The sequence below is a fragment of the Leptodactylus fuscus genome, chromosome 5, assembly GCF_031893055.1.
Source record: "Leptodactylus fuscus isolate aLepFus1 chromosome 5, aLepFus1.hap2, whole genome shotgun sequence".
Lineage (NCBI taxonomy): Eukaryota > Metazoa > Chordata > Amphibia > Anura > Leptodactylidae > Leptodactylus > Leptodactylus fuscus.
In genome coordinates, this window is record NC_134269.1 from 158,537,930 (window position 1) to 158,562,294 (window position 24,365).

Genomic DNA, 24,365 nt, shown 5'->3' on the forward strand with positions numbered 1-24,365 from the left:
TGTTTTTCTAAGGGATCACAAAGGATCATTTATTTCTTGTGAATCGACTTAAAATGAGTGTGTGACCCCTTAGGATACAGAGATAAGGCCTAGGGCTCCCCTGGCGGATTTCTCTTTGGATGAAACATATCCGTCTGCAGTGCATGCAAAAAAGTACAGACTAAAGAGTAAAAATGGTTGAGAAATTTTAACAGAAAATATTAGGTATTTTGGGGGGCAATAATAGGTGAAATGCAATCATTTTAAAAATGGATCCAAAGGAGAACATAACCTTTAAAGCCCCAGTGGGGCAAAACGTTTTATGTCTTAACCCTGCAGTACAAGGCATACTAACACAAAGTGAGTGCACTGTTCACATTATTCAGCCTCCAGACAGTGATCCAACTGGTCATGTGAGCGGCAGATTGCCCTTTCTAGTCACAAACCAGTAACTTTTTCTATGGAGATCTATGAGAGACTGGACCTTACACTCTCATAGATAGAAACCAGTGACTTCTGACTGGTGTGTGAATCGGCTGGACAGTCTGCAGATCACAGGTCCGTCTGGGACTTGAAATAAAGTGAGGAATACACTTGGCAAGTGAGCGCATTGTTAACTTCCCTGAACTACAAGGAAGACTTAAAACTTGGAATAGGGCTTTACAGATCACAGCAGACCCTATGCAGGACTAGAGAAGGTTCTGAAACAGCGTCTCTGTTGTGTGTGGGCAGTAGTGTGGTATTGCAGAAAAACCTCATTCAGTTGAATTGGAATGTGCTGCAATAACAGACACTGCATTGGTGATTTTCTGTAATACAAAATAAGAGTTTCTGCTGTCTTAGCAACTGTACTAAGACCAGGAGCTGAGGCTGTAGCATCTCTATGCCCCGGCTCCCCATCTTAATGCACTTACTATTGCAGCAGATCAGGACGCTGTTTAGTCAAGCACAACCCATAGCATGAACTTTATACGCTCCATGTAGGGCTTTACCTACAACATGTCTTAATACAGTCACATAGAAAAATTCTAGAGAAAGTCTGTGCTGTAATTGATTTTCTTATAAAACTGGAGATAGACTAACTGCTTGACCAGAAGGTAACTTTGAGACAGTGAACACTTATTTTTTGGTCCATATCCCTACAGTTCGTGAAATTGAACGCCATCCATTATTTTATTTTTGGTAAGAACCATTGGGCAACAAATATGGTTATGTGAATGCACACAATGAATAAATTCTGTGATATCTAAAGGGTAGATTAAAAAATATTAAACTATGGTACACTGGGACTTTGTGACAGGTCGTGAAATTGTGGATGGTCATAATCTGCCTAAACTACTACACTAATGTACGGGATTGAATCTGTAATACACCTTAAAGCTTAATGTCGTAGTGTATCACTGTATCAGTTATATATACTGTATATCAGTGTATCTTGTATCACCCACCCTTATCACCAGCTCTCACTGAATATCTACCTAAACTTGTATGACCATCTGACCATTTATCCCTCTCATTTTCTTTATTCTAATTTTTAGTCTATTATGCTCATTAACATTAATATATTCTAAGTACATGGAAATAAAATGCCATCTACTTACAATAGAAGAATCCTTGTCCGCACATTTCACGCTGAGATCAGAGCCTTGTAGTGTCTTTATTGATCCTCTAATGAGAAGGTCATAAGCGTCAATCTGTAAATAGGAAAAATACATCTTAAGTGCAACGGAAGGAAAAGCAGAACAGAGTCCAAGCATTGATTTTGTCTTGAAGTGTCAGGGTTTGTAGAAGAAACCTTGGCATTGGGATTTATTATTAGACTATTAGCAGTGTCTCTGTTTCACCGATCGATAAAGTAACTGAAATAACTGTACGGCATATCTTTAAGATAGATCATCACTTCACGATCACTGGGGGTCTTACCCCCAACAATCCCCTAAATATAGGGGCAGAAGTCTCCTCACTTTTTTTTTTACACAGTGAGTAAATTGGAAAGTTACCGTTTGTCAAAAAAAAACAAAAAAAAAACCCAGAAGGTTTCTTCTTTTGGAGGACTGGTGGAGGTCCTGCCAGTTACATCCCAACTAGAGATGAGCGAACACTAAAATGTTCGAGGTTCGAAATTCGATTCGAACAGCCGCTCACTGTTCGAGTGTTCGAATGGGTTTCGAACCCCATTATAGTCTATGGGGAACATAAACTCGTTAAGGGGGAAACCCAAATTCGTGTCTGGAGGGTCACCAAGTCCACTATGACACCCCAGGAAATGATACCAACACCCTGGAATGACACTGGGACAGCAGGGGAAGCATGTCTGGGGGCATAAAAGTCACTTTATTTCATGGAAATCCCTGTCAGTTTGCGATTTTCGCAAGCTAACTTTTCCCCATAGAAATGCATTGGCCAGTGCTGATTGGCCAGAGTACGGAACTCGACCAATCAGCGCTGGCTCTGCTGGAGGAGGCGGAGTCTAAGATCGCTCCACACCAGTCTCCATTCAGGTCCGACCTTAGACTCCGCCTCCTCCGGCAGAGCCAGCGCTGATTGGCCGAAGGCTGGCCAATGCATTCCTATGCGAATGCAGACTTAGCAGTGCTGAGTCAGTTTTGCTCAACTACACATCTGATGCACACTCGGCACTGCTACATCAGATGTAGCAATCTGATGTAGCAGAGCCGAGGGTGCACTAGAACCCCTGTGCAAACTCAGTTCACGCTAATAGAATGCATTGGCCAGCGCTGATTGGCCAATGCATTCTATTAGCCCGATGAAGTAGAGCTGAATGTGTGTGCTAAGCACACACATTCAGCACTGCTTCATCAAGCCAATACAATGCATTAGCCAGTGCTGATTGGCCAGAGTACGGAATTCGGCCAATCAGCGCTGGCCAATGCATTCTATTAGCCCGATGAAGTAGAGCTGAATGTGTGTGCTAAGCACACACATTCAGCACTGCTTCATCAAGCCAATACAATGCATTAGCCAGTGCTGATTGGCCAGAGTACGGAATTCGGCCAATCAGCGCTGGCTCTGCTGGAGGAGGCGGAGTCTAAGATCGCTCCACACCAGTCTCCATTCAGGTCCGACCTTAGACTCCGCCTCCTCCGGCAGAGCCAGCGCTGATTGGCCGAAGGCTGGCCAATGCATTCCTATGCGAATGCAGACTTAGCAGTGCTGAGTCAGTTTTGCTCAACTACACATCTGATGCACACTCGGCACTGCTACATCAGATGTAGCAATCTGATGTAGCAGAGCCGAGGGTGCACTAGAACCCCTGTGCAAACTCAGTTCACGCTAATAGAATGCATTGGCCAGCGCTGATTGGCCAATGCATTCTATTAGCCCGATGAAGTAGAGCTGAATGTGTGTGCTAAGCACACACATTCAGCACTGCTTCATCAAGCCAATACAATGCATTAGCCAGTGCTGATTGGCCAGAGTACGGAATTCGGCCAATCAGCGCTGGCCAATGCATTCTATTAGCCCGATGAAGTAGAGCTGAATGTGTGTGCTAAGCACACACATTCAGCACTGCTTCATCAAGCCAATACAATGCATTAGCCAGTGCTGATTGGCCAGAGTACGGAATTCGGCCAATCAGCGCTGGCTCTGCTGGAGGAGGCGGAGTCTAAGATCGCTCCACACCAGTCTCCATTCAGGTCCGACCTTAGACTCCGCCTCCTCCGGCAGAGCCAGCGCTGATTGGCCGAAGGCTGGCCAATGCATTCCTATGCGAATGCAGACTTAGCAGTGCTGAGTCAGTTTTGCTCAACTACACATCTGATGCACACTCGGCACTGCTACATCAGATGTAGCAATCTGATGTAGCAGAGCCGAGGGTGCACTAGAACCCCTGTGCAAACTCAGTTCACGCTAATAGAATGCATTGGCCAGCGCTGATTGGCCAATGCATTCTATTAGCCCGATGAAGTAGAGCTGAATGTGTGTGCTAAGCACACACATTCAGCACTGCTTCATCAAGCCAATACAATGCATTAGCCAGTGCTGATTGGCCAGAGTACGGAATTCGGCCAATCAGCGCTGGCCAATGCATTCTATTAGCCCGATGAAGTAGAGCTGAATGTGTGTGCTAAGCACACACATTCAGCACTGCTTCATCAAGCCAATACAATGCATTAGCCAGTGCTGATTGGCCAGAGTACGGAATTCGGCCAATCAGCGCTGGCTCTGCTGGAGGAGGCGGAGTCTAAGATCGCTCCACACCAGTCTCCATTCAGGTCCGACCTTAGACTCCGCCTCCTCCGGCAGAGCCAGCGCTGATTGGCCGAAGGCTGGCCAATGCATTCCTATGCGAATGCAGACTTAGCAGTGCTGAGTCAGTTTTGCTCAACTACACATCTGATGCACACTCGGCACTGCTACATCAGATGTAGCAATCTGATGTAGCAGAGCCGAGGGTGCACTAGAACCCCTGTGCAAACTCAGTTCACGCTAATAGAATGCATTGGCCAGCGCTGATTGGCCAATGCATTCTATTAGCCCGATGAAGTAGAGCTGAATGTGTGTGCTAAGCACACACATTCAGCACTGCTTCATCAAGCCAATACAATGCATTAGCCAGTGCTGATTGGCCAGAGTACGGAATTCGGCCAATCAGCGCTGGCCAATGCATCCCTATGGGAAAAAGTTTATCTCACAAAAATCACAATTACACACCCGATAGAGCCCCAAAAAGTTATTTTTAATAACATTCCCCCCTAAATAAAGGTTATCCCTAGCTATCCCTGCCTGTACAGCTATCCCTGTCTCATAGTCACAAAGTTCACATTCTCATATGACCCGGATTTGAAATCCACTATTCGTCTAAAATGGAGGTCACCTGATTTCGGCAGCCAATGACTTTTTCCAATTTTTTTCAATGCCCCCAGTGTCGTAGTTCCTGTCCCACCTCCCCTGCGCTGTTATTGGTGCAAAAAAGGCGCCAGGGAAGGTGGGAGGGGAATCGAATTTTGGCGCACTTTACCACGTGGTGTTCGATTCGATTCGAACATGGCGAACACCCTGATATCCGATCGAACATGTGTTCGATAGAACACTGTTCGCTCATCTCTAATCCCAACCAAACAAGAAGTGATGGCATGTCCTACTGACAAATACCAATGGCATATCAATTCTTATCATGAGAACACTACTTTAATTATAGTATTTTACTTTATAGGCACGATACTTTCTCTTTTCTGATAATGTAACTCAATGGGTAACTCCAATGTCTGTTACAATGTGAAAATCTTAAAACACCAAATCTGGCGCAGGACACAATACCATACTCACACAGTGACTGGGGTCTTACCTTGGCATCTCTAATAATGTGATACTTTAAGTATTGTGCAAGTTTATCTTTGTTCTGAACATTATACAGAAAATCACTTTGCTCCTTGGGTAAATTTTTTATTGTTTGGTCTGATGGCAGAAACAACGTGACTGGTTGATGTATTGACTCATCGATGAATTTCATGAGATCTGCATCCTGTCAAATAATAAAAAGTCCATTAGAAATTTCTTATTATTGGGTGAACATAAAGCCATGTATAGACATATTAAAATGAGAATGTGCGTATACTATACATGCACTGCTCACTATTAAGGTGGCCAATTTCAGCAGGACTGGCGACCATCTAATGAGTATGGTGGACTACCTCAACAGCAGATGTTGGGGAAATATAAGTCAGGCATGTTGGACTTCTCAATTCATTCTCAATGAAGACAAGAGGCTTACACCCCTCGCTCTTGAGAATGAACACTTAACCAAGCCCAGTATACATATATATGGGTGAGGTGGAAAGAATAGCCTTCAGGTGTATAAGTATTTGGCCAAAGGAGAAGTGTATGGCCAGCCTTACACTTGTTAGAGCAGCAACTTGTACGCCAGGGCTGGTCTTTGTAGTGCCATAAAGACAATCATAGTCATAATCATAGACATTTTGAATTCATGAATATCAGAAACCAAACACTGACATGGAAATAAGGCTTAGGCTAAGGCCCCACATAGCAGGCCGCAGGAAAAAGTGCTGCAGGAAAAACCGTGGCGGAAATGCACTGTGCACTTTTCACAGAAACTCTGGAGAGTTTTCCTCTGTGGACTTTCTGTTTCCACACCTATAGGGAAACCATGCTACGATTTCCAAAAATGTGAGGGTTTTAGAAATTGCAGCATTTCCGCTGTGTGTATTTTTTTGCAATGTGTGGATGGTTTTCAGGCACTTCGCAGTGACTGAAAATTCTGCAGTTCTTTCCTTGTGGGGCCCTGGCCTTAAAGAGAACCTGTCAAATAAATGGAATTACTTTATCCTGCACGTGATGGGCCCCATTTATGATAGAAAAAATACCTGAAATATTCCATTTAAGTATAAGGAAAGGCAAACAAAGCAGAAGCTCACATACCTGTAGTAACTTGTACATGGCACTATATCCATTCAGGTCTGCAATATTTTTCAAATTATCCTGATAGAAAAAAATAACACATGAATTTTGATTACAAAGTATAACAATAGTGCAACAGGTTTGAGTGCTGTCTGGTATTGGTAAATGGAAAATGGAAACCCAGGGGAGCCAAGGGTAGAGTGAAATTTTAAAAAAAAAGCAATACTGTCTCCTCTGGTCCTCTGTTGATGACTCATAAAGTCTTATGTTTATGTAATGACAGTAATCTCTATTACAAAAGTGTCTGACCTCTGCATAAGCAATGCCGCCCCTGCTACCTCTTGTGTCACCCCCTCTACCTCATAGATTGTAAGCTCTTGCGAGCAGGGCCCTCAGTCCCATTGTGTGAAATGACTTTCTTTGTAATGTATCTTTCTGTCTGTATTTGAACCCTACAAATTGTACAGTGCTGTGGAATATGTTGGCGCTATATAAATAAAATGTATTATTATTATTATCTGTTCCATTGTCAGGTCCCCATTCAATCCCATATAGCCACTGATTCAAGTGCAGGAATCACCTGAGCCCCTTCACTTCTGAGTCTCCAGTGCCAGCATGGGCGAGCTGATGCCAGAACAGAGGATTAGTGGTAGATAAGAATTGCTTCTTTTTTTTATTGTGCCCTACCCCCAGCCCCTTGGGGTTTTACAATTTCCCTGGAAATCCCACTAATGTTTCACACAAATATAGTTTAAGGACATATAACTTAAAGGGGTATCTCTTAAACACAACTCCTTTCTATATTCCCTATAAGTACCCCCATCTATTAGCCATAGTTTAGAGCAGGTCACAAAGAGTAGATCTAGCTCTAGAGGACTCAGCTTTCTGTGTACTACATTGATAGCCACATTTTTGATAGGTAATATTGGTAGCAGTCCAGTCAGGGGGTTTGGAAGCTAAACCTGCTAAACTCTTTCCATCCTCTTTTCATTAAATGTATAGCTAGTTCACTCTGCTGGTTTTCTATCCATTGTTCTGATCAGGCACAGGGGGAGAACAACGGACTGAAAAATTAATAGGATTACAGATGCAGACAAACTGCCTTCCTGCATGCAGGACTTTATCTTCTGCTTGAAAAGTACACACATAAGATGGAAGAAATTTCCGAATTGTTTTTAACATTGGAGTTAATGATAATGGATACAGTCAGAAAGTGATCCACTTGTATCTGTCTGCTGTTCTGATCCGAAGATGGTTCAGGACAATGGACTGAAAAACAGTAATGGTTTCCAATGGCTATAAAGCTTAATTATAACATTCTGGTGAAACTTCATTTTGCTGACATTTTCCACGTGATATTTAAAATTCTAGCTGTCCCAACTTACCAACATAACACATTAAAATAGCTGTTCAAGGCTAAGGCCTTGCATAGTGGGCCACTGCAACAAAGCGTTGCGGAAAAACTGCAGCAGAAACACATTGCGATTTTTCCTGCAGCACTTTCTGCTTCAATTATACTTATAGGAAACCGCTGACTGCAAATTCCCAAAATGCAATGTTTCCACTGCACATATTTTTCTGCAATGTGTGGATAGGATTCCCTAGAATCCATTTAGCAGGGACTGTAAAACGCCACGTTTTTTTGCCATGGCCACGTTGGGCTCCAGTCTAACAGTTGTCTTTTTTTTCAACTTTTATTGTAATAGAAACCATGAAATCTCAGCAAAGAGAATTGTCCCCTATTAAGTTACAACATATATAATAATATATTTAGGATATTAGAACATAACTTAAGGCCTCAATCACAACAGACACATTTTACAGCCCCCGATACCCCTGCTGTAAACTGAAGAGTTCAGCCACATATTCCAAACCTCTCTATTTTATATAGTTTCTCTTTATATCAGTACCTACCAAGTTTTTCTCAGATTTCTCTTGCATTTTCTGGGGAACAAGAACTTTATCAATGAAGTGCACCACTCCATTTGTGAGGGGTATCATTGGTTCATCAGATATAATTTTTGTGTCTTCATTTAAAACAACGGTATTCTAGAAGGAAAGACAGATTGTATACAGATCATTGAGTAAGGGTCTGCTAAGTCTCAGTGGGCTACTTGAATTTCTATAGCAACAGTACAAATCATTTTATTTGTGGTCTGTACAACTTTAAGAAAATGTAACTATTGTTAATTTCTTCACTATTGTGTAAGGAAGGGGGGGGGGGTGTTTGGTGAACATTTTTTGTGCATAAATTTTATATCTTTTTAGTAGAAAATAGGCTGTAAGGTTTTTTCTTAAAAATGCCAGGGAGACTCCGTCCAGTACACACTGGGGAAGATTTATTAATGTCCTATACCTCTTTAAAAAATAGTTTCTCTTCCTGAAACAAAAAGCGTAGTGTGAAAGTAGGCTTAGACACATACTGGTCTTAAATGGTAAGAGGGCACAATAATAGAGATATGGAAAATGCCAACATGTAGAATATGCCTAGGAGAAGCATAGATGTATCATGTAGTATAGCTGATGGGTATCCACAATATTACAATAGGGAGGGAGTTATTGTCCATAGCAGTACCTGGGAGAATGAGATTTTCACTGCTTCACCCTGTAGTGAGGTCACCGACGTTAAGGACGAGAGGTCTTCTCTAGTGAGTTGCGTGCAGGTTACAATGTGATACAAGAGAACCTGCTCCATCATACCTTTAGTTGTCCAATCTTTGGTCTGCACAAAAGGAGAATATTTGTAAGCTGTATGTAAGAATCAAGAAACTCTACAAAGCCATAATTCATCCATCCCTTACCCGAGGGTCATTTTTCAGAGCATCATTGCTTGGCACAAAAACGGTAAATGGCCCAGATCCAGACAGCTCATCAATAATATTCGACTAAAAATAAAAAGACATCAACGGTATAATAAGATATCCACGACTGCAATATGTATAATATGCTTTGCCATCAAATGGCTAATAGGGCAGATATTGCAATATCAAGGTCTGAAATATACAATAAGGGAGTTATCTGAGGGTAAAGGTCAACTGTTTGCTGAACGCAGTGTCATCTTGTCTACATAAATCAGTCTTTCTCAAAGTGGGCAATAACGCCCCCTTGTGGGCGCTGGAGGCCTATAGGGGGGCAGTAAAGGGCACAGAGAAGATTGGGGGACGTTGAAGCGGTTTAGGGGGGCGATGGCTAATTTAAAGGGGTGGTATCATAACAATGATTCTATCTATAATGCTTGTTAATGTGGATTTAAGACTTTTCCTAAATACATTGCTTCAGCAAAACTGCTTTGTTTGTCCACTATCTTACTTTATTCACTTCATTATGGACACTAGCACCTGGCCCCCTGCTCATTGCTGAGGGAGCCACATGACGTAGCTCCCTGCTGTGTGGGGGCTGAGTGTACGGAGCCAGCCTGTGTCTGCACCACACATACACATCACATACACATCACCTAGCTCCCTGCTGTGAGATAGAGGGGGGTGTGTGGAATAAGTGCTGCTTTCTTATATAAAGCAGTCTAAATCCTACTGGGCTAAAGGACCTGGTCTCTCTGTTCACTAGGATAAAGCTTTATTATATAGAGCAGGCTGCTAGTGGGCAGAGGAGCCAGGTCCTTTAGGAAACTCCGTACAAGGTAAATCCAAGTCTACAGGACCTTTTGATGACATCACAGGCCCTTCAGTCATCCCATAGGATCACGCTATGTGGTGGGCGGAGCTACACGGTAATTTGGGGATGGGGCTAATTGACGTGAGCGAACAGGAAGAAAGAAGATTTTTAGGCAGCTTAGAAGGCAGATCAAGCTTCATGAGGCTACCCCTTTAAAATTGTTTTTTTGCTTTTAACACAAACTTTACCGCTCCTTTACGCTTAACGCGCGTTTCCTCGTGTAACGCCATCTAGGGGACTAGACTAACTATTTCCTGTCCAAAAGTTGTCAAACTGTACCATAGATGGCGGTAAGCTCCAATGCGAAGTGAGAAGTTTCTAGTCTTCTCGAAAGTACTAGGCCGCCCGCTGCCTCATATAAAAGCGCATGCGCTTGTCACAGTCACATGTCATGTCACAGCCAGTCATGTCATTCGACGATATTACGAAAACAAGTGAATTTTGCCGCTAAAATTTTTTTTGGGGGGAGGGGCGCTAGAAAATAATTAATTCTCGAAGTGGGCGGTAGACAAAATAAGTTTGAGAACCACTGACATAAATGATAGCGGACAATCAATTTATAAGTCTGGCAATGTGTCTAAAAAAATCAGCCCCTTTGCTGATCTCCAATAACCCTTCTAAATTCAGCTTTATGGTAGAATATACAATATACAATAACAAAGAACTCTTCCTGAAAACATAAACTCTATAGTCTGTAACATTTCATCAGTTATCACTCAGTATAACAATTACAAACATGTTTATCCAAGGAAAACATGAGACTGAAAGTGAACACTTTTCTTTAATAAAATGGAGGATTTATTAATAAATGTTCTTTAAACTTGTTCACGTACCTGCAGTAGATAAAAGAAATTTGATGTCTTCATGTTTTTCCGTAATTCCTACTCGGAAAAGAAAGAAAATTAACGACTTACATTTTTAGAGGGAATAGAATTATATATCATGTATCAGATGAAAAATATTGTATGTGGAGTTGTTATGGTGTTAACGTAATTTCATAGAATTTAGTTAAAATAAATGTAAAACAGAACATGTTGTGATATCTAATTGTTACCAGGGCCAGACAGTGACATGCTGGTCTTGTGCTGTCACACAGGATGTATCATCTGTCATACTGAAAGTGGGTTCACTGGCCCCAAAGTCCTACACTTGGTGGCTAAACCGATTATGGCTCAACATGATACACCATATTCTGTATATGACAGCATTCAACCTAAAGTAATGCTTGTCGAATGATACAATATATTAATAAAATTCCAGAAAACCTTTCTACTTGACTGCGTTACATGACTATATCTTTATAGTATCCTTCTTTCTGCCCATCTCTGCATTGTCATTCCCTATATAGTAGTTGTTGGTAAGTGGTGTGTTACCAGTTTTTAGAAAAGGCTACAGTTCACATTTACGTCTCTGTAGGAGACTCTACTGCAATATCTGCCTGAAATTGGTTCTTTCAGTTTAAAAACAACAGACACCTGACGGTTCCCAGTATAGTCAAAGGGGTCCTTCAGGCTCCATATGTGACCCCTATTCTAGACGTCTGCCTGTCCGTTGTTCCAGTCATCCAACGGACAAGAATGCTAGTGTGAACCGATTGTAACATTTTGTCAGACACGGTTCCATATAGGGTTCACAATCTATCTTCTTATCAGTATGTCTTTGGAGTGTGGGAAGAAACTGGAGTATCCGGAGGAAACCCACAAAAACACAGGGGGTACATACAAATTCCTTACATATGATGTTATTGGCTGGATTGAAATCTAGGAATTCAGCAAAGTAGTGGGCGAGGTGCACCACGATATCACCCAATTGTGCCATAAAACTGGTGTAGAGGGGTTGTTAAATCCCCCCGCCCATATCTGTAGAATGTATACTTGTCTGTACAATAGTACCTCATAGATGTTGCCTCTACAAATGACTCCATCTCCAATGTAACTGGATTTGCAAGTACAAGTTCTTTCTGCTGGACCAGTATGATTGCATGTGGCATATTCACTACAACCACCATTTTTCTGAGAAACAAAGTATAAATAAAGAGATATAAGAACACTCTGTAAAATAATGTTTTCTGTAGAAAATTCTCACTCTAGTGCTCCCATTGGAATGAATGGATTGGTGTGAGTGCAAGTTGACCACCGCTCCATTTAGAATGGAGGTAAAAGTCCCCATTCTCCTGATCAGTGCAGGTCTGTGTGGTCGGACCCTCACTGATCTTCAAGTTATCTTCTACCCTAGGGATAGGGGATAACTTGATTTTGTTAGAAAACCTCCTTTAATGCTATATGGGTGCTTTCATTGTTTAATGTTTTCAATTGAATCTACAATGTAAAAAACAAAAATAAAAAAATCAAGTGCCCAAACTTTTGACTGGCACTGTATATACTATAAAATGTAAAGTTGAAGGCTGCTATTGGGTCTAATAGAGAAAAGGACACTAATTCCATGCATAAGCATGCTGTGTTGTGAAAAATGCTGTATTGTAGGATACATATACTGTAAATTCATATAAATCATATTATCTAGCACAAGGGAGAAGTGCAGCATAGTTCCCAAATATGTGATGGATTTCATTTTCTAAGTGGTCTCTGAAAAGTGATAATGAAATCAATAGGTTTCTGAAATTGATGGGACTAGCGGAGCGCCATCTAATGTGTATGGATAGCTTTATATTATTTCCGCATCAAATCACTATGTAGGGGCTCATGTAAAGTCTACCCTTCCCAGAATCACCAGAGCAAGTTCTGGACACACGCTGGGCCATCAAACAATCATGGAAGGCGGCAGCTCTGCAGCCAATGGTATTGTGAATGCAGCTGTGAACTATAATACAAGCTGTAACTCAGGATCAGTAGAAAATAATAATAATTTCATGTTGTATAAAAATACTACATTTTATATGTAGATTATGCCTACTGAGCATGTGAAACAGAGAAGGATATCTGCTTTAAGTATGCAATAAAAATCTTATTAGATAAATCAAGTAGTGTACTCACAGTTAAGCATGGGTTAATAGGACTGCACTTTTTACCATCTCCAGTGTATTTTTCCAAGCAATTACAGACAGACTACAAACAAAGAATACAATATTATAGATATTAGATATACAGATGCAGAAATGACGTTACTAACATATGTCATTGGTTTTTACCACTGGGTAACTGACTGGTCTCAGTGGCTACAGGACATGCAGCAGCCAGGCTCTGGTGTGAGACGGTCACAGAGCATAGGGGCAGAGGAGCAGGGTTTTTTTTTGTTTTTTTTTTTAAATTTTACATTATGATCTGCTTAAATGGGCTGCAATGTCCAGGCAAGTACTTTGGCTTCTTCACTGTTTATATCCAGACGCCAAAATACTCTTTTTCTAGCGGCTGTTCTGGGCATTTCAGTGTTAAGTGAAGAGGACAATACTGCAATACTCATGAGAGGTGCTATGTGTCCAAGGGCAATGAAGGATATTTCTGTACTAGAAGATGTTCCTTAAGAGCAACACAAAGAATACAAAGAAACATGAAGTCTGAGATGTTTTATACAGATGTATGGATGCCCAAACATTTGCATGTTATATTTCCTTTGTCTTCACTATATTAACATCTACAAACAAACAAATACTGGTGCTATATAAAGGCCATTGACAGGTCAATTATTTTTTTTCTTGGAGGAGTTGTATTAAAAGGCCTTGTCCATGAATGCAACTTATGTCCTATCCACTTATCCCCTATCCTTGTCTGAACGGCGTGGTCAAGAGTGATATATACAGTAGATTTGTGGGAAAAGATTCAGTATAACTTGTATTACTTCAAATGTGTCTATATAATTATAGAGTCACCCCGCCCTCCACTACCACGCATAGAAAGAACAATAATGTAATACTATATTGACAATAATCTAGTATACATATTATGTATACATATATTATTATATTAACACATCTCTTAAAACTACAGTGTATTTCAATATATCATTTATGTGATAGGTTCTATTTAACTGGATGGGGCCAATACAAGTTGGGTTTCCTATCTCTTCAACAAAGATCAGCAACCTTCAGCAATCCATCTGTTGTGAAAACTACAACTCCCAGCATGCTCCATTCACTTCTGTGGGAGGAGTGTATGCGGGAAGTTATTATTTCACAACAGCCGGAGTGTTGAAGGTTGATGTCCCATGCTCTATGATAACACTCCTTTGTGTATTATTCTCCCTGTATATTCTACAATGCCTGGCTATACGTTACCTTGTTTGGACCAGTTTTGGTACATTCGGCAAACTGGTCACAGCCTCCATTATTCACAGCACATGGATCAATCTCTGTAAAAAAACAATTTCACAGAAATTAATCCAGCATAATGCAAAATATTTCTATCAATATACTGTATATAAATGATATCTATCTATCTATCTATCTATCTATCTATCTATGTTAAAACATCGAAATGTGGTTCCAACAAGAGTGGCTGTCCACATACGTACCTAGACAAACTATTCCATCTCCAGTGTAACCCGTTTTACAAACACACATCCGATTTCCAGGAGTAGTTTTGCGACACTCTGCATTTGCTGAACAGCCTCCATTGCTCACTGCACAGGCATCAATAGCTGCAATGTGTTACACAATAAATGATGTTATAAAACCTGAAGACATGAAGTTACACATCATATGTAGAAGAACAATAAGGAATGAAGAAAGCATTTATGTGGGTATTACCTGTGCACATAGTACCATTTCCTTCAAATCCAGACGCACATTGACAGTAGACAGTACCGTCTCCTTTCACAAGACAGCTAAAGAAACAGGTATCAATATAAGTGTCCTTGCAAGTTGCCTAAATAACATTAATGTATTGTTGCCTGTTTTAATAGTGGACAAGTACTTGAACAGACACCGGTGTTTAAACAGACTTAACATAAATCAGTACATAGACAGAACAACACTGACATTCTCTCACAATCCCCTTTTATCTGTTTTGAGAGAGAAGAAAGACTATTAACTTAGTCAGGGATCAGGTTATATCCTGTGCATAGAAGTCTATGGAAATGGCAAGAGGAGTAGGGAGCAGCTGGAATGAGAGAGACAAAAACACTCATAGACATGTCTGCAGCTTCCAGTGCGTTCAACACCATTCAGCCAGGGCTACTGAGGGAGAAGCTGAACCTTGGTGGTGTGGACCATCACCTGTCCAACTGGATCCTAGACTACCTGACAAACCGCCCTCAGTATGTGAGAGCTCAGGACTGTGTGTCTGACACTGTGATCTGTAGTACGGGGGCACCACAAGGTACAGTTCTTGACCCATTCCTCTTCACACTGTACACTGCTGACTTTAGGCACAACTCCTCCAGCTGTTACTTACACAAGTACTCCGATGACTCTGCTATAGTAGGCCTTATCACTGATGGCGACGATAGGGAATTCAGAGACTTAAACCGGGATTTTGTTGAATGGTGCCAGCGGAACCAGCTCAGGATTAATACTGGGAAGACCAAGGAGATGGTGGTGGACTTTAGTAAATGGAGAGGTGCTCCGACCCCGGTGGAGATCCAAGGAACATGAATTGAGATAGTCAGGACCTATAAGTATCTAGGCGTGCTCCTCAATAATAAACTAGACTGGGCTGATCACCTGGAGGCGCTGCACAGAAAGAACCACAGCAGGCTCTACCTGCTCAGGAGGCTGAGGGCCTTCGGAGTCCAGGGGACACTTCTTAGGGACTTCTTCAACTCTGTGGTTGCTTCAGCCATCTTTTTTGGTGTGGCCTGCTGGGGGAGCAGTATATCAACCAGGGACAGAAATAGACTTGACAGGCTGATCAGAAGGGCCATCTCTGTCCTGGGGAGCCCCTTGGACCCAGTACAGGTGGTGGGTGACAGAAGGATACTGTCTGTGGTGACGTCCATGCGGGAGAACAAATCCCACCCCATGTATGGAACCCTGATGGGTCTTGGCAGCACTGTAAGTGACCGTCTGCTTCACCCCAAGTGTGAGAAGGAGCGCTATCGCAAGTCCTTCCTTCCAACCACGACCAGGCTGTATAATCTACATCAAACCAAGCGTAGATCACTCCGCACAGAGAACTAATGATTATGTCGATAACCATGAAGTCTTCCTCTTTCTCTTCCGTTTTTCTTAGCTTCTATGGACTCCTAGTATATCTTCTTTTCTCAGCATATGTGTGCCTACGCCTGTAATATATTACTGTGTATTATCCTGTGTCTGTATTACTATGCTGCTGTAACATGCTGAAATTTCCCCAATGTGGGACTATTAAAGGATTATCTTATCTCCAGTGCTAGATTTACAGCTATGCTGTCATTATTTGCTTTATTAAGTCCTCCATGCTACAGCTGGTTCTGTGAGAAAGAGACAGAGGAGTAGAATGTCCTCTTCTCTGCGTGCAGTGTATAGGAAACATCATTGCAGATAATCTCTAGACACTAGCTGAGGGATAATTGAGAATAAGAGATAGAGCCTACATAGGGAGGAACTTGGTGAAAATATATATGGCCAAAATAGGGCTACTCCTCAGATACACACACAATATAATTTTTCACTGCTATGATTGCTGTCACAAATACTACACCCTTGAGTGATAGGTTACAATGAATAGTACATTAATAAAATAAACTTTGCAATATATTTCATCAGAGAAAATAAGATAAGATAATCCTTTAATAGTCCCACATTGGGGAAATTTCAGCATGTTACAGCAGCATAGTAATACAGATACAGGATAATACACAGTAATATAATACAGACGTAGACACACATATGCTGAGAAGATATACTAGGAGTCCATAGCAGCTAAGGAAAAACGCACGCATGAAGAGAAAGAGGAAGACCTCATGGTCATCGTCATAATCATTAGTTCTCTGCGCGGAGTGATCTTCGCTTGGTTTGATGTAGATTATACAGCCTGGTCGCGGTTGGAAGGAAGGACTTGCGATAGCGCTACTTCTCACACTTGGGGTGAAGCAGACGGTAACTTACAGTGCTGCCAAGTCCCATAAAGGTCCCATACATGGGGTGGAATTTGTTCTCCCGCATGGAGGTCACCTCAGACAGTATCCTTCTGTCACCCACCACCTGTACTGGGTCTAAGGGGTTCCCCAGGACAGAGCTGGCCCTCCTGATCAGCCTGTCAAGTCTATTTCTGTCCCTGGTTGATATACTTCTCCTCCAGCAGGCTGCACCAAAAAAGATGGCTGAAGCAACCACAGAGTTGAAAAAGGCCCTAAAACGTGCCCCTAGACTCCGAAGGCCCTCAGCCTCCTGAGCAGGTAGAGTCTGCTGTGGCCCTTTCTGTGCAGCGCCTCCAGGTGATCAGCCCAGTCTAGTTTATTATTGAGGAGCACACCCAGATACTTATAGGTCCTGACTATCTCAATTCATGTTCCTTGGATCTCTACTGGGGTCGGAGCACCTCTCCGTTTACTAAAGTCCACCACCATCTCCCTGGTCTTCCCAGCATTAATCCTGAAGTGGTTCTGCTGGCACCATTCAACAAAATCCCGGTTTAAGTCTCTGTATTCCCTATCGTCACCATCAGTGATCAGGCCGACTATAGCAGAGTCATCGGAGTACTTCTGTAAGTAACAGCTGGAGGAGTTGTGCCTAAAGTCAGCAGTGTACAGTGTGAAGAGAAATGGGGCAAGAACTGTACCTTGTGGTGCCCCCGTACTACAGATCACAGTGTCAGACACACCGTCCTGGGCTCTCACATACTGAAGGCGGTTTGTCAGGTAGTCTAGGATCCAGTTGGACAGGTGATGGTCCACACCACCAAGGTTCAGCTTCTCCCTCAGTAGCCCTGGCTGAATGGTGTTGAACGCACTGGAGAAATCAAAGAACATTATTCTCACAGTGTTTCCGGGTTTCTCTAGGTGAGAGAGAGCTCTGTGAAGAAGTTGGATGATGGCGTCATCTACCCCAATGCCCGGCCGATAGGCAAACTGGAGGGGGTCCAGAGTGGAGCTCACTAGGGGGCGTATGTGTGTCAGGACCAGTCTCTCTAGGACCTTCATCAGGTGGATGTCAGTGCTACAGGTCGGTAGTCATTGTAGCCCATCGGGTTGGGTTTCTTTGGGTTTAAATGGCCCTTTCTACATTTATGAGCCCCTTTTTCTCCTCCCGTCTTCTGCAATGATCATTCCCTCCCATTCCCCCTTTAAAAACCTGTTTTGAGAGAGAGGCTATTAACTTACTCAGGGATTGGGTTATATCCTGCTTAGAAGTCTATGGAAAGAGGAGTAACAGTAAGGAGCAGCTGGAGTGAGTACAGTATTTTAAGCACTGCAGCATCGGCAACAGGTTTTAACAGTGAGGAAGCTGCAGTGCTTATTTGGGCATTGAAGTCTATTCAAACATATATTGCTGCCTGGAAAATCTTTTAATTTACATCTTTGACAATAGACAGGAAGCTTTACGTACTTTGCACTAGTATGGCAGATTTTATTGCATTTATCTTCAGTGATTGCTAGAAATAAAGGAAAAAGCCAAGTATTAGAATATATATAATACATGGATTGCAAGTCGCAGACATGAAGAGTAAGTTCATCCTTGAGCAGTGTTGCATTTCCTATCTTGTACTCATTCTGGGTTACAACCTATAGTTCAGAGCTTTGATCATAACTATGCTGGCTGTTATTGTAAACAGTCAACACAGACATAATAGATATATAGGATATACTATGATAGATATTAGACAGATAAAGGGCTATAGCCAGCCTTTTCTTCACTTGGGTCAATGTTTGCGTTCACTGCCATGGCCCCGTATCTCCATACCTTATTTTGTTGATGCCACCCCACACACCCAGCACCAGGGGCAATACCCAGTTGTCTCCTCCTGGCTACACCTTTAGATACACAGTAGTTGTGGTCGAGAGATTACAATTACAACTGGAACACTACAATGTTATTAAAGTTTATTGGTTTGAAGCCTAAAATACAAAGTTGTGTAGTGTTCGCTGCTATATCTGAGCTATATTATTTCTACAGAGGATTGTAAATAACAGAACGATATAAAAGACTGAGCTATTCTTGTAAGTGGAAAAATCATTGTTAATGTCCCTTTATTTAGCTCACAAGACTAAGTGGATTTATCGAAAGATGCCAGTATGGCTTGATAGTTACCAGGCTCATTCTGTTTGATCAAAGTGTGAACTTAGTGACTCAGCCAAGATACTTACTATCCATTACCTTGATGTTCCCTGATTCATGGAAGCGAAGGGGAAATATTGTGCTATGTGTCTCATTCAGATTCTGGCATCATTCATGACATCCAACCACTCAAATAGAGATCATATAGGGCTTTGATCATCTTTGGTTAGTTAAATCTAGTTTTGAGTAACTCAGTCTTACGCTAGGTTCACACTAGCTGTAGTGTTTCTGTTCTTCTGGTCTGACCGGGGACCCAAAATCGGAAACCCTAATTGCTTCAAAAGTGGTTATAATGCTATAAGACTATAATGAGGACTGACGGGTTTCCACCTGAAATTGGTGAAGAGAAGAGTCCTGCTGGCTGGAATTTTCTTACTGCATATTTTGAGTGGAGAAGGAGACAGGGTCCCCGAATGTTCATCCAGTGCAGGTGTGACCATAGCCTTAGATTAGAGAGATGTTCTACCAGACCAATAAATGATCTCATTCTCTATGAATGGTCTGCACATCTGGAAGAACATCAAACAGTGAGTGCTGCACTTACCTGTGTCACATTTAACACCTCTCCAGCCGACATCACATTGACAAGTTCCATCTCCAGTTATCCCTTCATTGCATTTTCCATTGACACAGCTACATTCTGAACACAATAACACATCTGGTGTTAGCATAAAAACACTACTGTCATGCCTTTAAGATATTATAATTATTGATAATGCTATTTTGGTATAACAAAGCTATAAACTATGTATATATAATTGCTAAATTGTTAGCTAGAGGTCTTAAAGGGGTCTTCCCATCTCAATGATATTTAACCCTTAAGTACTATCATGGTGTCTATCATGCATCACTATCATACACATATCATTATGATAGACACCATGATAGTACTTAAGGGTTAAGGTTGTAGCTTCAGCTAACTGCATTATCTATCTTATGCCATTTGTCAGATACGGCTAAATATATGCCATCAGTGTTTACAACCTATTGTCTAGGTTTTAGACCACTATCTAGCTGTTATATCTTAGCCAGCACATTACACTGCCACCTACCAATTTATCACTGAAACCAGGGAATGGAGGCGAGAGGAGACAAAAGAGAAGGTGAAACTCTAAAATGAGACAAACCCTTTAAAGAGGGTCTGTACTAATTATAAATGGCTGGGAGGACACAAAGTGCGCACACTATGGCTCTCACACCTATAATTCAACATGTAGCACACTCTAAACAGAACAGGGCAAAGTGGTGGAGCAGCAAAGTCATATATGGAGAAGGCATAGGTGAAGAGCAAGGCATCCTCACCACTTTCACAAAAAAGGAGCATTTCAAAGATACGCAGGGGGTGGAACCATCAGATTTATTACCATATACACCAGAAATCTGACATAGAAGAGGTGGGAAATGGAAATGAGGCACAACCTTCGTTGGCTCAGGGGCTATAAAGATCAGCATTAATAACGCCTGTCTTCATAAATCTGCCCCGTTGTATATAAAAGTACACATAGTAATACATTTTGTTTAGTAAATCTCTCTCATTATTAGCACATTATCCTTCTTTCTGTTTACCAATATATATGGCTTAGAAAACTGTTAAACTATAAAAAAATATTAAGAACATTAACAATGTGTATTTTGTTACAATATAATTCTAAGCATGTGATTTCTGTTTACAAAAAATATTTTTTTTCTACAACTTTATTCCAACTTTTCTCCATATATATTCACATTCACAATGCAATGAGTACCTTGACCACATCGCGTTCCATATTTTCCTTTAGCACAAGATTCACATGCAGTTCCAGTAAATCCGTCTTCACACTGGCATACTCCAGTACCATTGACACCATCCATACATACTCCATTTCCAAAACATGGATTTCCAGCTTTTCCAGGACAGGATAGACATTGCTGACCAAAGAATCCAGAGCAACACTCTTTGGTCTGCACAGAAGATAACAATATGATTAGCAATTTTTTTTTTACACATTTGTATAGTACATTTCAAGATAAACTGTGCCCACAATAGATTACTTATATATTATCTATTATCTATCTTGTATGTAAAATAGCCAGAATTATAAGGCTGCACTTACAATGACAGTTTTGACACAATTAGACTGACACCCAATGAAGATGAATCTCTTCCCCAAGCTGTATTTTGTGTATATGCATGCCTTCTTTGGCCTGAACTGAAAATATGAAAATGGAAAAAATAAGAGATATTATTAACCACAAATGAACTGGACTCATAATGTACTGTAATGGCATGCTGGGGGACACTGACATTTCGGTATCCTTACCATAGGCTTCGTATTTGTTTCACAGACAGGCGATAATGAGCAGTCACCGCATTTGCTCTATAAAAAAATTATATTGTCAATCACTTATTCATTTTACTTTCTCAAAATAGCTATCCAATTCTGTAAAAAATGGAAACAAAAGCCAATAATTGAATTTAAATTTTAAATAATTAGTTTTTCTGGAATCTCTAGGGTTTTTACAATGTTTGTCATGTGATGCAGCTTAAAGAAGACCTTTCATGTTCTCATGAAAATGCAGTGTTATATACTACTAGAAAGCTGACATTACGCTGAATTCAGCGCCCCGTCGGCTTTCCCAGTATGTGCCCCGATGGTGAAGATATCAGCGCTATTAGTTTTGGCACCGATATCTCCCCACTGTCAGAAGGGTGTTCCTCATGACTCCACATCATCACTGGGCTGTGATATATGTTTCCCTCCCCCGACTGTACATAGCCTTGTACTGTCAGAGGGGGCATTCCTTACCACCCAGCGATAACATTACGCTGTGAGAAACGCCCTTCTGACAGTGGGGAGATATCGGTGCCAAAACTAATGGCACTGATATCTTCACCACCAGGGCACATAGCGGGAAAGCCAACACCAAGTCTAGTACTTTATTGCCTTTAATAGTTGCTCCTCCACTGCTTCTAGCACAGTTGTTATTTCTCTGGCCCCCACCATTCCTGAGCAATCAATACTGCTGGTTTGGTGCCTGATAAGCTATTTATGCTCTGTACTGTCAGAAGGGCAGTGTCAGGTAGGAGCAGGCAAAGTGTGTGATTCCAAGATCTGACACTATGCATATAAAAATAGCTCTGTTGTATGTTTTGATATCTGGTTAGTAATTTTCATGGTGACAACACAGCTGTAAAGTACTGTTGAAATGATATCAATTTATCTATGTTTTTAGTGCCAGGACCAGACAGATATTACGAGGTGACAATGAGCAAGTCCAGCTGTATGTATGATTTCTTTCCTTAAGATGCAAGATTAAAGGAGTCTTTCAATAGCTCAGCCATTAGTTAAAATGTAAAGTATGTAAACAAAAGCGCCTGTGTCTGTTCTCACTACGGAGAGGATTGCTAATAGACGAATGTTGTATCTGGATTTTATCCTCAGTCAGAGGCATAATGCCAATGATAACTACTTCTTATTATATGCATATGAGCATGCTCCTTGCATTAATATCCTCTTATAATGATGACAGTCACTAGCTAGTAGCGGAAAAAAGAAGCGAGATGACTCTTCTTGCTGCAGATCCCACGGCTGACTCAGCCGCAGCGTCCTCAGCGCGAGGTACGCTCCAATGTAGACCCATTCATTCGGGCCTACACAAGAACGGAATGCTGATGCTGCATCGGCAATCAGTCGTGGTGAGCCCCGTGGAATATTTCACACTGCGGAGAAGGACCTTCTCCTCTGCATGAATATACCCTAAGACATACTATTTATGTGAACTGTGCAGCTACACAAGAGGTGCATGCTGCTTCTTCAAAACAGAAAATATTAGCATTTATTATGGTCTTCCAGATTATAAATTGGAGTTTACAATAAAGGGCAGTTCACTAAGAGGAAATATCCCTTTCAAAAAATTCAGCTTCAGGAATTTTAAGCTGAATTTTCCACTTGTTCAAATTCTGTATCGAAATCCGCACCTGCCAGGAGGTCAGCTTCACATTCACTTCAATGGGAGTTATCAAGTTGAATCTGCCTGGAGATTGAACATGACCCTCATTTTCCACCATCTGAAAATATCTTCTAGAGGAAATATCAGCATCTGAATCCCATTGAAATGAATAGAGGCCGTTTCCAGGCGGAATGTGAAGCGGATTTTGAGATGGCAAAAGGGTACTATTTGACAGCAAAATGGTACAGCAATTATAAAATGAGCTTATATAACTTATGGAACTTAGAATTACCAAAGTTACTGTTGTATCATTCAAGTCACATCGGTTCTTCTGAATTTCCAAAACTTTCCCTATGCCATGGATGACTCCTTTGTCCGTTCCTGCATTAGTGTAGTTTAGTGTTGCATCATTAACATAAAGCTGGAGGAGAAAAACAAGGATAAATTCCATGTAGCATCAATGTACAATGAAGCAGTATGAGGACCAGTCACCACCACTCACATGTCCGATTCTGCAAATTCCCCATGAAATAACAATACTAGGGGTACAATTTCTAATTCTTACATTCCTCAGTTATTCCTCTTGATGTATTAATAAACTGGTAACTGTGTGGATGTTACCATGCATCTCTTACACATAAGTACAGAGCTGGGTACACTTTTTTCTATCATTATTGTCTTCAGACAGGTTTTATACTTGTGAATAATTTATATACTGTATTACTGTATGCAATTTATATATGTTTTCTGATTTTCTCTCCTGTTTCCTATCTGACTGAATCCAATGAGTTCATGGATGACTGACAGCTTTCTGATACTCATTTTCTTATTAAGATGCCTGACTGCGTAAAGATATGTTCACATCTGCATTGGACACCCAATTGATCCCATTCTAGCCAGTGGGGTCCAGCTGTTTTACTGGTCTGTGTGTCTGTTGTTCTGGTCCTTGGATTGACCAGGACAACAGACACACGAGCACAATGTGAACATAGCGTCAGGTTTGTATGTGCTTTACTAGTCCTAGGCATCCTGTCCTCTCAACTTACAAGTAATATTGTAAAAAAACATCTGCATGTACCTGGCCATCATGCATAAAAAATCCAACTTGAAAAGAGCTCCCTAGCATTGTTTTCCGATGCATCCCTTCAAGCATATCATTCTTCTTTAGCAGTTGTCCCAGTATGATATGATATTTTATTGTATCTTCATCCTGAAAATGATAAAAAATACTTTTTATTATAGATGTTTTTAT

General features: G+C 41.3%; 1 protein-coding gene across 1 annotated transcript in view; it reads right to left on the minus strand.

Moving 5' to 3' along the window:
* STAB2 (stabilin 2) overlaps positions 1–24,365 on the minus strand; it is a 98,919-nt gene that overhangs the window by 26,477 nt on the left and 48,077 nt on the right. Inside the window, exons 34-52 of the mRNA XM_075274557.1 lie at positions 24,192–24,323; positions 23,406–23,534; positions 21,484–21,540; positions 21,277–21,372; positions 20,929–21,124; positions 19,728–19,823; positions 18,455–18,500; positions 14,735–14,811; positions 14,500–14,625; positions 14,264–14,337; positions 13,026–13,097; positions 11,925–12,044; positions 10,866–10,913; positions 9,162–9,245; positions 8,936–9,082; positions 8,275–8,409; positions 6,382–6,441; positions 5,291–5,467; positions 1,581–1,673 (exon numbers count right to left, since the gene is read on the minus strand). Coding sequence (XP_075130658.1) covers positions 1,581–1,673; positions 5,291–5,467; positions 6,382–6,441; positions 8,275–8,409; positions 8,936–9,082; positions 9,162–9,245; positions 10,866–10,913; positions 11,925–12,044; positions 13,026–13,097; positions 14,264–14,337; positions 14,500–14,625; positions 14,735–14,811; positions 18,455–18,500; positions 19,728–19,823; positions 20,929–21,124; positions 21,277–21,372; positions 21,484–21,540; positions 23,406–23,534; positions 24,192–24,323 — 1,965 coding nt within the window. The remainder of the gene's footprint in view (positions 1–1,580; positions 1,674–5,290; positions 5,468–6,381; positions 6,442–8,274; positions 8,410–8,935; positions 9,083–9,161; positions 9,246–10,865; positions 10,914–11,924; positions 12,045–13,025; positions 13,098–14,263; positions 14,338–14,499; positions 14,626–14,734; positions 14,812–18,454; positions 18,501–19,727; positions 19,824–20,928; positions 21,125–21,276; positions 21,373–21,483; positions 21,541–23,405; positions 23,535–24,191; positions 24,324–24,365) is intronic.